Source organism: Dunckerocampus dactyliophorus, chromosome 13 (assembly GCF_027744805.1).
Source record: "Dunckerocampus dactyliophorus isolate RoL2022-P2 chromosome 13, RoL_Ddac_1.1, whole genome shotgun sequence".
Lineage (NCBI taxonomy): Eukaryota > Metazoa > Chordata > Actinopteri > Syngnathiformes > Syngnathidae > Dunckerocampus > Dunckerocampus dactyliophorus.
This window is the reverse complement of record NC_072831.1, coordinates 5,277,540-5,290,440: the sequence shown is the minus strand read 5'-3', so window position 1 is coordinate 5,290,440 and position 12,901 is coordinate 5,277,540. Positions and strand designations below refer to the sequence as shown.

The window sequence follows — 12,901 nt, the reverse complement described above, 5'->3', positions numbered from 1 at the left end:
TCTGGAAAATTTGAGAAAAGCCTTAATGTTCTTTTTGTTCAGCAGTGGTTTTGGTCTTGGAACTCTGCCATGCAGGCAGTTTTTGTCCAGTGTCTTTCTTATGGTGGAGTCATGAACACTGACCTTAACTGAGGCAAGTGAGGCCTGCAGTTCTTTGGATGTTGTTGTGGGGTCTTTTGTGACCTCTTGGATGAGTTGTCACTGCGCTCTTGGGGTCATTTTGGTTGGCCGGCCACTCCTGGGAAGGTTAACCACTGTTCCATGTTTTCACCATTCGTGGATAATGGCTCTCACTGTGGTTCGCTGGAGTCTCAGGGCTTTAGAATCAGAATCAGCCTTTACTCACCACTTATACAGACGTGCAAGTGGAATTTCAATTCATCTCAGTTAAGTGATGTTTTTTATCGGAGGGGCAATCACTTTTTCACACAGCGCCATGTAGGTTCGGATTTTTTTCTCCCTTAATAATAAAAAGTTTCATTTAAAAACTGCATTTTGTGTTCAACAACAACAAACCCGGATTTTCCCGACCTCCTGGATGTGTGGCCAACATGCTAACCATTAGGCCACCGTGCGGCCACAATTTTTCAACTGGTCTTAACATTTTGATCAGGAGTGTATATCAAAGAGCCTTTGATTTTTCAGTATTCACCCTTCCGTAGAAAAGGTTTAGACACCCCTGCTATAAACAGTAAATCTTTCCGGGCAGCATTACTATGGCAACAATTAGGACAGTGTTCTCTTGAATACATGGGGCGTAAGAGGTGAGCTACAGCTGTTATTTCACAGCCGATTTTGTTGAACAGAATTGTACATTCTTTGCATTCAAAATATCCTTATGGGTTTTTGTTCCTCTTACCTCACATGTCCTCATCTTTCATGGTGTTCAAGCTTGGCAAAGCATTACGGCACTTTGGAGAAGACGTGTCCCAGCTTCAGCCTGATGAATTCTTTGGCATCTTCGACACGTTCCTCTCCGCATTCTCAGAGGCCAAACAGGCCAACGAAGACATGGCCAGACGTAAAGAGGAAGAGGAAAAACGGGCACTTCTGGAAGAAAAGGTGAGGGGATATTTTCAGATGATCAAAACAGCTGTTCTTGGAATGTGCCGAAGAATCTCATACGGTGAATGGCGTCTTTTGGAAACGTGAACAGGCTCACTCTGTCTGCCCAAAGCCTGCCACACAAAGAGCGGGCAAGAAATATGTACAGTGGGGTGAAAAAGTGTTTCTTTTTTCTTTTTTACATGTTTGTCATACTTATATGTTTTAGATCATCAAACTAATTTAAATATTAGTCAATGACAACACAACTGAACACAAAATGCAGTTTTTAAATGAAACTTTTTATTATTAAGGAAGGGAAAAAAAATCCAAACCTACATGACCGTGTGTGAAAAAGAGATTTCCCCCCGGTTAAAACACATCTTAACTGTGGTTTGTCACACCTCAGTTAAATTTCTCTAACCACACCCAAGCCACCTGTTATCGATGAAGAAATCACTTAAATAGCACCTGCCTGACTAAGTGAAGTAGACCAAACAATCCTCAAAAGCTAGACATCTAAACAAATACAGGAATACATGAGAAATAATGACTAAAGTAAGTAACTGAGCTCTATCAGTCTGGAAAAGGTTATAAAGCCATTTCTAAAGCTTTGGGACTCCAGCGAACCACAGTGAGAGCCATTATCCACGAATGGTGAAAACATGGAACAGTAGTGAACCGCCACCAAAATGACCCCAAGAGCGCAGCGACGACTCATCCAAGAGGTCACAAAAGACCCCACAACAACATCCAAAGAACTGCAGGCCTCACTTGCCTCAGTTAAGGTCAGTGTTCATGACTCCACCATAAGAAAGACACTGGGCAAAAACGGCCTGCATGGCAGAGTTCCAAGACCAAAACCACTGCTGAACAAAAAGAACATTAAAGCTCGTCTCAATTTTGCCAGAAAACATCTTGATGATCCCCAAGACCTTTGGGAAAATACTCTGTGGTCTGACGAGACAAAAGCTGAACTTTTTGGAAGGTGTGTGTCCCATTACATCTGGTGAAATGGGACACAATACGCCGCATTTCAGAAAAAGAAAAATCATACCAACAGTCAAATGTGGTGGTGGTAGTGTGATGGTCTGGGGCTGTTTTGCTGCTTCAGGACCTGGAAGACTTGCTGTGATAAATGGAACCATGAATTCTGCTGTCTACCAAAAAATCCTGAAGGAGAATGTCCGGCCATCTGTTGGTGACCTCAAGCTGAAACCAACTTGGGTTCTGCAGCAGGACAATGATCCAAAATACACCAGCAAGTCCACCTCTGAATGGCTGACGAAAAACAAAATGAAGACTTTGGAGTGGCCTAGTCAAAGTCCTGACCTGAATCCTATTGAGATGCTGTGGCATGACCTTAAAAAGGCGCTTCATGCTGGAAAACCCTCCAGTGTGGCTGAATGACAACAATTCTGCAAAGATGAGTGGGCCAAAATTCCTCCACAGCGCTGTAAGAGACTCATTGCAAGTTATCACAAACGCTTGATTGCAATTGTTGCTGCTAAGGGTGGCCCAACCAGTCATTAGGTTTAGGGGCCAATCACTTTATCACACAGGACCATGTAGCTTTGGATTTTTTTCTCCCTTAATAATAAAAAGTTTCATTTCAAAACTGCATCTTGTGTTCAGTTGTGTTGTCATTGACTGATATTTAAATTTGTTTGATGATCTGAAACATTTAAGTGTGACAAACATGCAAAAACATAAGAAATGAGGAAGGAGGGAAACACTTTTTCCTACCACTGTATGTAACAATAACAGAAAATCAACAAAAAAAATGCACCGCAACAACATGAAAACACTGTTTTCCATGAGTGTCAACATTCGAGCGCACATCTGACACAGGAAATATGCCTTTCAATGTTATTTTTCACTGCAAAAATAACAAAATCAACTTGTGTTTTGGTGTTTGAGTTCCAGATACCTGCGAGCTGATTTTCATGCTGATTTTCATTCTCTTCTTTTCATTCTGCCCTCCAGATGAAGAAAGACAGGGAGCAGAAAGCAAAGAAAGCTCAAATAAATGTGGAAGGAGAGGAGGGTGGTGAATTTGACGACTTGGTGTCCGCTCTTCGCTCTGGTGAGGTGTTTGACAAGGGTCTTTCCAAAATGATTCGCAAAAAACATCGGAGGCCAGAAACCTTTGACAACCGTGAGAGACCGTCAACGAAACTAAATCAGTGATTTATCACGGAGGACTACAGCACCTCAGGGGGACACTAAAGAATGTCCTGTCTCAGCCATACAGTAATACACCATAGCCCCCTTTCCACCAATATTTCCACCAACTTTTAACAACAACTTTTTTTGAGCCCAGGTAAACCATTTTTTACAGTGGCGTACCCCTTCAGACATTTACACTTTTTTGTCCACAGACGATGGCTGTGGTTTAAATCCGCATAATAATTGACTACCAAATTGAAGGGGACAGTTTAACATTCACGACAAAGCAGTATCACCGCAGCACCGTGCGGAGATTGGAACACCGATAAAAGTGAAATATTTTGAGATCAAACACTATTAATGCACAAAATAATCATCAAACGTACTTATTTGTTCAAAGCAGCAAGTGCACAACATCGCGTGTTGCCTCCTTCCTGCTTCCTGCTCCGTTCCCCATTGCGCCGTGAGGCGTTCAGGCGCACTCGTAATTGAGAGGGTTAGGCAGTAATTGTTTTTAATTTTTATTCACGTAGCCCTATTACAATTGGCGTAGCCTACACCTGGGGGTATGCGTACCCCACTTTGGGAACCTTGGGTGTTATTCGAATCAGGCTATGGGGAGGGATAGAATTTTACAAATAATACAAAAGGATCAAAAAACGAAAACAATCGCTGCAAAGAGGGATCTTCAGCACACAAAACTTCCTGGGCTTCTGAAAAAGTCCTTTCTCACTACTCGTATTGTTTCATAAGAAGTTTGGGCTCTGTGGAAAGTATTTTACCTTATTATTTTGGTGGAAACGAGGCATGGTTCTTCAATATCCCAGGTTAAATGGGAAACGTTCCTGCGGTGGAAACGGGGCTGATGATTTTGTATTGCCAGGTACCAGTCTGGGCCGATGTCTTCGCAGTAAAAATTTGCCGTGTTAATGAATTGGAACGTAATTTGCAATGTGATTATGGACTCCTAACCACATTAAGGTTGGACAAAAAGCATGGACATTTTTTTTTTTTTTTTTACAAATCTCTCACGACTATGTATGTAAACAAATAAATGAATAGAAATGGTGCTGCTAGTTCCCCATGCATTGAAGTTGCACGAGCTGTCATTGTATGATGTAATAAAATACTGTACACATGCAGGTAATGAGGAAGCATAGTGCCATCCTTTTTTTTTTTTTTTTGATGCAGTAAGGTTGATATCTATTTCTATCTAAAATGCACCCACAGTTCATAAACGAATCAATAACAAAAACAACAATGGAGGCGGACCACAGCGGTGCTGCAGCAGAGGAAGGCGCGTCGCTAAAATCTTTACTTTTTATACGTCAAGTTGGAACACATCCTGTAGCTCCTCGGATCCCTCGGGCACCTCAACCCCTCGATCATGACAAGGTGGTGATTCGCAGAGGAGCCGTTAAATTATTGTTAGTGCAAAACAACAAACCGACAGAATAAAAGAGGAACTGCTCATGACTGGGATTGAACTTGTGCACTTTGCCTTGAAGGGCAGCAGCTGTACCGTTACACCACCTGAGAAAAAATTCAAAGAGCGGTACTTAACTGAAAACAGCTGCAGGTAACACAATGGGCGGAATAACTAGGCAACAAGGAGGAGTAGTTTCCGCCATGCTTAAAAGCCAGCGGAGATCATTGGAGGCAGGTGTGCACCGCTGCAACATATGGCAGACAGCACATGACAGATGTATGAAGACACTGATACTGAAAGTTCCCTGTGCCTCTTGCACCACCCCCGACACCTCACCATGGCCCGATTTGAGCATTTAGAGGCCCTAAATGCTCCGATGTATCTATATGCAGTCGTCCCTCGCCACTTTGCAGCTTCATCCTGTCACCGTTTTTCAAAATAGGCAAATTAATAAATTATTGCTGTTTTGTGATCCACTTGTGGCCTCTTGTTAATCAAAGTACATGCATTTTGAAACCAATTCTATGTATTCTTGGCCTAAATGAAACATTTTCAAGCATAAAAATGGCTAAATGAACGAAAATATAAATATAAGACATTCAGAAGACTCATTCAAACGTGATATGTAGCATTCTACACTGGTAACTAACCCAAGGAACTCTCCCAATGCTAACATGCGTCTATAACATGTCTAATATCTGTCTTACTTTCTCTTATTATGTCTACTCTATTGGGTAATAGTAGTGTAAAGGTGACTATAGGGGTGTTATTTTGTGTCTAGAGGGCTCTAATAATGTTAAAACCCGTTCTTTGAAGGTGGTAAACGGGTTTTCTATGCTCTAACTATGGAAGTATTCCATTTATAAATAGGAAATCCTACTTCATGGAAATTCACTTATTACAGTTGGGTCTGGAACCAATTAAGCGCAACAAACACGGGATTACTGTATAAACACATTCATTAATTCATTCATTTTCTATGCCGCCTATCCTCAATATGGTCCCGGGTATGCTGGAGACTATCCCAGCTGATTTTGGGTGCCAACCAGTCTCAGGGCACATGTAGACAAACAACCATTCACGCTCGCTGTATAAACACATTTAAAAAATAATGTGTTGTTGATCAGAGTGCTGCACAGATGGACTAAGTAGCTAAAAAGTCATAAATAAATCAACTTCAATTTCCCTTGTATTTTTTTTCCTGCTTTCGTGGTCCTGGGCAACAGATGTCTCCCCATCGTGACGTCAGAGTAAAGATGAGAACACATTACACAACCAGGAAGGGGGGGAAGGCTAGCGTGTCCAGATTCCCAAGGCTGGTCGTGGCTGGAGGAGGGGCCTCCGAAGGTCTGGCCTCCGTCAACCTGGCTGCTTCCTTCTGAGGATGCAGACAGATATAAGCTAACTTCGTGTCACTTCTTGCTGTCACTTCAGGCGTGTGAATTTCTGATCAACCGATAATTTGAAATGTGGAGGCGGGGTCTGGTTTCCATTGGTCGTAACTTTTGTAATGACGCATCAGTCATTTCAATCAGAAGTTGCATTCAAGGCCACAGCCAGCCAAACACACACATTTTTTAAAATGACAAATATCTAAATGTTCTGCATGTTTCTGGGTGCTCCCACATTCCAAAAATATGCATGTTCGGTTCGGTTAACTGGAGACTCCCAATTGTCCATAAGTATGAATGGTTGTTTCCTATTACTACTACTGTACTATTACTACTATTTCTATACTATATGTGTGCTGCTTGGCTGGCGAGCAGTCCAGGGTGTACCCCACCTCTCCTCTGAAGTCAGCTGGGATAGGCTCCAGCTCACCCGTGACCCTAATGAGGGCAGGCAGTAAAGAAAATGAATGGATGGACGACAACATCTGCCAACATTAATCACACTGCTGCTGAGGTTGGGTGCAGTAAATCAGTCATTCTCCATTTTTTGAAAGCTCCTGAGCATTATGGAACAAAAAAGTCAAGTGGTAGACCCAAAAAAATCACACTTGCACTGAGCCGGAGGATCCGATTGGCTGTCCATCAAGACACAGGGCGGTGTTCGACCCACATTAAGGCCCTTACTGGTATCAACTGCAGCGCAATAACCAATAACCAATAACCAATAACCAATAACCAATAACCAAAAGGGTGTAAAAAACAAAAAAAGAATTCAAAGACCTCGTCTCCTTCAAGGCCACAAAACTGCCCGTTTAGACTTTGCCAGGGAGCATCAAACATGGGACATTGAAAGGTGGAAAAAAGTTTTATTCTCTGATGAGAAAAAATGTAACCTTGACGTTCCCAGATGGCTTCCAAGGTTACTGGCATGACAAGGAGATCCCACCTGAGATGTTTTCTACCCGGCACAGTGGAGGGGGGTCCATCATGATCTGGGGTGCTTTTTCATTCAGTGGAACACTGGAGCTTCAGGTGGTGCAGGGTTGTCAAACGGCGGTTGCTTACGTGCAGATGTTGCAGCGGGCATCCCTCATGACTGAGGGCCCTCGTCTGTGTGGTAACAGCTGGGTTCTTCAACAGGACAACGCTGCAGTTCACAATGCTCACTTGACCAAGAACTTCTTCAGGGAGAATAACATCACTCTTTTGGACCATCCTGCATGTTCCCCTCATTTAAATCCCATAGAGAACATTTGACGATGGATGGCAAGGGAAGTTTATAAAAATGGCCATCAGTTCCAGACAGTTGATGCCCTTGGTGAAGCCATCTTCACCACTTGGAGCAATGTTCCCACTAGCCTCCTGGAAACACTCGCATCAAGCATGCCCAAAGCCATTTTTGAAGTGATGAACAAGAACGGTGGAGCTACTCATTACTGAGTCCTACTGAGAACATTTTTTGTTCTGGTTGTTCTGAGAGTTGTTATTTTTTGAGCGATGGTCTTAAACTTTTGATCAGCTGATAAACAGCCTATTTCAGTTTAATTGTTATTTTCAATAAATTACTTTTTCAAAATGTTTTTTGTCTCACTCCCCCTTCTTGTTTTTTCATATTGTAGCTCTACTTAAAACCTCATTATGATCCAAATGTGCAAAATGCTAATTCCATTTTCATTTTAAAAGTGGAAACTGTGCACTCATTGTGTTGAGCATGTGCAAGACAACATCATCATGTCTCAGGGACAGCATCAAGGTCAAGCAGCTGCTGCGCTGATAAGTGTGTTATCAGGAGTCCGCTGGTGATGCACGCACCGAAGGGCGTTTGATTACAGCTTTTCACTCCACCGAGAAAGAAAACTCATCTGTCAGACTTTCAAGCTTTTGAAGGAGTCAGGGAATCACTCGCAAAAGCTTTTTTCTCGTTTCAAAAGTGCAAGTTTGACATCTTTCAAAGCAGGAGTTCATGTGCATGTTCTTGATGAAAGTCAGTGTTCCCATGATGAACCCAATCACTGCGTTTACATGCACACCAGATTATATTAGTGTTACTAAGGTGTCCAAAGGGAGGCCCGGGGGCCATTTGTAGCCAGCGGCTGGTATTTTATTGGCATGTTGCAGGAAAAAAATGAAACATTTTTTTTAACTAAAATGGGGAAAAACAGCAAATAATAACAGCAAAAGATTGGCGCTAATAATATGAAGTAGATGAAGCGGTTTCAGTAGAAATTGTGTGTGAATGCTGAAGTTGAACTGAAATGTAGAATGGATGTTGAAATATCCTCCAAATGTGTTGAAACGTATTCACCAACTGAGGATGGAACCAGAAAGCATCAGGCTGGGAGACGACCCCTGTGTGACGCGGTCATGCCGCCGTGCACAGAATGAGCAGAATGTTACATTTAAATCAATGGCCACCAACAGGGGGCGGCATTGAAAGTGCCCATTCATTTCACTCGGAAAAATATCTGCGAAAAAGCTGAATTATGGACTTTTTTTTTTTTTTTTTTAGAAAAGTCTGAATAGTCCACTTGTCTTAAATCAGCTGATTAAAAACAGTGGATTTTGAAATGTTGAAAAGTAAAACTGATTCAGACTGAATCTTGCAGTCTTGTTGATGGTCTAGTATTTATTTTCAGTCTTGTGCAGGTCTACAGCCTTGTTCTCGTAGTCCATTCCAGTCTTGTGCGGGTCTACAGGCTTGTTGATGTTCTCACAGTCCATTCTAGTCTTGTGCAGGTCTACAGGCTTGTTGATGTTCTCGTTTTCCATTCCAGTCTTGTGCAGGTCTACAGACTTGTTGATGTTCTCGTAGTCCATTCCAGCCTTGTGCAGGTCTACAGACTTGTTCTCGTAGTCCATTCCAGTTTTGTGCAGGTATACAGGCTTGTTGATGGACTCGTAGTCCATTCAAGTCTTGTGCAGGTCTACAGTCATATTGATGGTCTTATAATCCATTCAGGTCTTGTGCAGGTCTGCAGTCTTGTTGGTGGTCTTGTTGTCCATTCCAGTCTTGTGCAGGTCTACAGTCTTGTACTCCAGCCCTGTCTTGTGCAGGTCTACAGGCTTGTTGATGTTCTCATAGTCCATTCCAGTCTTGTGCAGGTCTACAGACTTGTTGATGTTCTCATAGTCCATTCCAGTCTTGTGCAGGTCTACAGACTTGTTGATGTTCTTGTAGTCCATTCCAGTCTTGTGCAGGTCTACAGACTTCTTCTCGTAGTCCATTCCAGTCTTGTGCAGGTCTACAGTCATATTGATGGTCTTGTAATCCATTCAGGTCTTGTGCAGGTCTGCAGTCTTGTTGATTGTCTTGTTGTCCATTCCAGTCTTGTGCAGGTCTACAGTCTTGTACTCCAGCCCAGTCTTGTGCAGGTCTACAGACTTGTTGATGTTCTTGTAGTCCATTCCAGTCTTATGTTAGTACACCTGGTAGACCTGAGGTCCCTGAGGTCCTTTGGCAGCTCCTCGTTATCTGTGGCAGTTAGAATATCTGAATGTGCAGGAAACACTCTTGTTGCTCTGCCGTGTCGTTATGAACTTATAATCGCATCATTTTGTGCTTTTGCTCTAATGTCTTACTTTTTGTTTCATATTGGAATCAAATTAATTACTGAAAAACAAATGAATAAAACATTTTAAACAAATCCACCCTTGCAAAAACATAAGCAAACATCAGTAAAAATGTCCTTAGTTGCATGATGGCTTAAGAAAACTTAGATGGCTCAGCTTGGATGGGCTGATATCGCCTTTCTGAGAGTATCTGTCCTGTTTTTTACATAATGGAAGGATCCTGTATCCTCACCTGTGATTGGCCGCATTGGCGTATATATCAAGTGAGAGTTGAGAGTGTCAGCTAGCGGTGGACATATGACAAATATTGGTATTGATCGGACACCCGGTACTGTAAATACAGGTCCAGTATCACCCATGCCGATACCGATACTTATTACTTGCAAAGTTTCCAAGACCATTGACTGATTTTGTGGTTTTTGCCTTTGAATTTGTTGGTCATGCTTATAAGCAAAATACATGACAGGACAAAGATTTTGGAAAACTACAAAATATTGTAATGAAATCAACACACCTGTTTATGAACATTTTAAGAATGCTTAACTACAACTGTGTTGTTGCGTCAATCATGCAATCACGTCCACGCTGCACGAACCCACTTGATCCGATCATCATTTTTTGTTACTTTGTTATCTTCCGTGTTGTTGTTTTTCCGGAGCACCTTTTTATTGTCAAGGCTAGAAAACACACTTGTTGCTGATAGGCCTTCTTGCTAGTAAACACTGCTAATAGTGTGCATGTGACATGGGCCAGCACTGCTGATTTTGAAGGCCCTCTGCAGATTACATTGATGTGGCAACACATAGATGCTGAAATCTGATTGGGTTAAAAAAAATGTAACATACAAATACACTATTGGGAGCCGTGCAGCCAAGTACCATGGAGTATTAGGGCCACGTTGAAAAAAAAATCTACAATTTTGAGAATAAAGTCGTAAATATAAGAGAATAAAGTGGTAATATTACGTGCCAGAGGGGAAATAGAGCATATCTCTTCAGAACAGGAAGGATTTTCCTCTTGTTTCAGGCCATCTTTTATTTATAACGTGGCAGCAAAACAGAGCAGTTGAGCACAAACAGATTAGCACTGCTAGCCCTCCTCACTTCTGGCTTCCTGACCCCGCCCCCTCCACACGCCCAAAGCCAACGGTCACATAAGTCCCCCCTTTTCATAGCTGTCTCAGGCAATGCCTGTAACACAAGTTACGAGTTTTTTCTCGTAAATGTAGGACTTTATTCTCGTAATATTACGATTTTTTTCTCAGAAGTTTACGACTTTATTCTTGTAAATTTACAATTTTATTCTTGAAATTTCAGATTATTTTGCTATGAAAAAGAGGGGAAAAAAACAATTTTCAACAAGAATAAAGTCAACAATTTATGAGAAAAATTTTGTAAATTTTCGAATCATAAATGTATGACTTTTTTCTCGTAAATTTTTGACTTAATTCTTGTACATTTAAGAGAAAAAAGGAATAAAGTCAAACATTTACGGGAAAAAAGTTATTAAATATTATTAGGATTATTAAAAGTTATTGGCCTTGCACAAAGGTAATATTACGACTTTATTCTCGAAAATGTACAACTTTTATTCTTGTAAATTTGCCCAAGGCCAAAAGTAACAACTTTTTTTTCTCGTATATGTACGACTTTTTACGAGAAATAAAAGTCATAGTCGTAAATTTAGAAGATTTCAGCTTCTATGTGTTGTCATATCAATGTAATCTGCCCAGGGCCTTCAGAATCAGCAGTGCTGGCCCATGTCACATGCACACTATTAGCAGTGTTTATTAGCAAGAAGGCCTAATGCTTAATCAGCAACAAGCGTGTTTTCTAGCCTGGCCAATAAAAAGGTGCTCCGAAAAAAAACAAAGCGGAAGATAACAAAGTAACGAAAAATGATTATGATTATCAAGTGGGTTCGTGCAGCGTGGACGTGATTGACGCAACAGGTGCTCAAAATGTCCCACAGCCAAGAGGTCAAACACTGTGTTGTTTTACCAAAATTGTTTTCTCGTAAATGTACAACTCAAAATTTACGACTTTATTCTCGAAATCTTAGACGTGGCCCTAAAACTCCGTCATAGCCAAGAAACACGCTACTAAATAATAATAAAAAAAAGACTATTATTTCATGGAACAAATACTAGAGTTTAAGTTGTTAATATAGGCCAGCAGAGACGGCTTTGCTGGCCCACCGGTCATCATCCTAATGCTATACTCAATATAAAGTACATGAATGAGTACTGCTATAATAATAACAATAATGACAATAAGTGGTAAAGTACTGCTGACGTGAGTAAAATGGTGATCAGCAGTGTGTATTACATCTTTTGTGATCGTGTTGCATGTGTGATTTTGTTTATGTTGGCATGCTTGAAAGTCAAGGGTGTGACATTGAAGGCGTGCAATAAAAAGCTGCCCGCTGCAGCTCCTTTGCTCTTTGCTGAGAATCTCTCGACAGACAATGGATTGGGTTCTGTGCGCGTGCGTGTGCTTTGCCTTGGTTCTGTTTCTTGTAGCGTTCAAGTTGAAGTGTCGAACTTCCCCGCATGGACCCCGGGAGCCCCCGCACCTCCCGTCGCTCCCTTTCATCGGAAGTCTGCTGAGTCTGAGAAGCGCGCATCCTCCTCATGTGCTTTTCCAGAAGCTCCAGGAGAAATACGGTCAGACGTATTCGCTGATGATGGGCTCGCACAGAGTCATCATCGTCAACCAGCATTGTCATGCCAAAGAAGTCCTGCTCAAGAAGGGGAGATTGTTCGCAGGACGGCCGCGAACAGTGCGTACTTCTTTTTCCATTCCCCGCGTGGCCCCCACCCCTTGAAATTAGTCGCTCAGTCTTGGCTCTTCTCTTCTGTGTGATGAAGGTAACCACAGATATTCTGACCAGAGACGGGAAAGATATTGCTTTTGGAGACTACAGCGCTACCTGGAAGTTCCACAGGAAACTCGCGCATGGAGCTCTCTGCATGTTTGGAGAAGGTTCCGCTTCAATCGAGCACATCAGTGAGTAGCGCACACTCAACCAGACAATTTCTCTCTGCTGTATCTTTTGATTTATTTCTGTACGTGAAACATATATCGATGTATATTAATACATACATAAATATAGAATATAATATAAAATGATGAACGTGTGGACGGCCGCCATAAAGCTCGGGAGTAGTGATGTGCAATACCACTGATTTTGGCGGAAAACGATGAGGAAAATTCAGGCTGGTATCAGCGATACTGATACCAGCCTGCAAATTCACTTCATGTTTAAACTCTAAACAGAAGTTATTTCATATCGTAGC

General features: G+C 41.8%; 2 protein-coding genes and 1 long non-coding RNA gene across 5 annotated transcripts in view; 2 read left to right on the top strand and 1 right to left on the bottom strand.

Moving 5' to 3' along the window:
* LOC129192230 (disheveled-associated activator of morphogenesis 1-like) overlaps positions 1–4,996 on the top strand; it is a 38,917-nt gene extending 33,921 nt beyond the window's left edge. The window contains exons 26-27 of the mRNA XM_054796019.1: positions 892–1,062; positions 3,031–4,996. Of these exons, the coding sequence (XP_054651994.1) occupies positions 892–1,062; positions 3,031–3,234 (375 nt within the window). The 3' untranslated portion in view covers positions 3,235–4,996. The remainder of the gene's footprint in view (positions 1–891; positions 1,063–3,030) is intronic.
* Positions 1–10,099, bottom strand: part of LOC129192231 (uncharacterized) — a 40,089-nt gene extending 29,990 nt beyond the window's left edge. For 2 of the 3 annotated variants that reach the window (XR_008573388.1, XR_008573387.1), the window contains exons 1-2: positions 2,975–10,099; positions 860–1,050 (exon numbers count right to left, since the gene is read on the bottom strand). This is a non-coding gene — a long non-coding RNA (uncharacterized LOC129192231). The remainder of the gene's footprint in view (positions 1–859; positions 1,051–2,974) is intronic. The other variant, XR_008573389.1, reaches the window with a different exon arrangement.
* A 1,932-nt stretch (positions 10,100–12,031) lies between these two features.
* Positions 12,032–12,901, top strand: part of LOC129192376 (steroid 17-alpha-hydroxylase/17,20 lyase) — a 7,538-nt gene continuing 6,668 nt past the window's right edge. The window contains exons 1-2 of the mRNA XM_054796347.1: positions 12,032–12,384; positions 12,473–12,611. Of these exons, the coding sequence (XP_054652322.1) occupies positions 12,070–12,384; positions 12,473–12,611 (454 nt within the window). The 5' untranslated portion in view covers positions 12,032–12,069. The remainder of the gene's footprint in view (positions 12,385–12,472; positions 12,612–12,901) is intronic.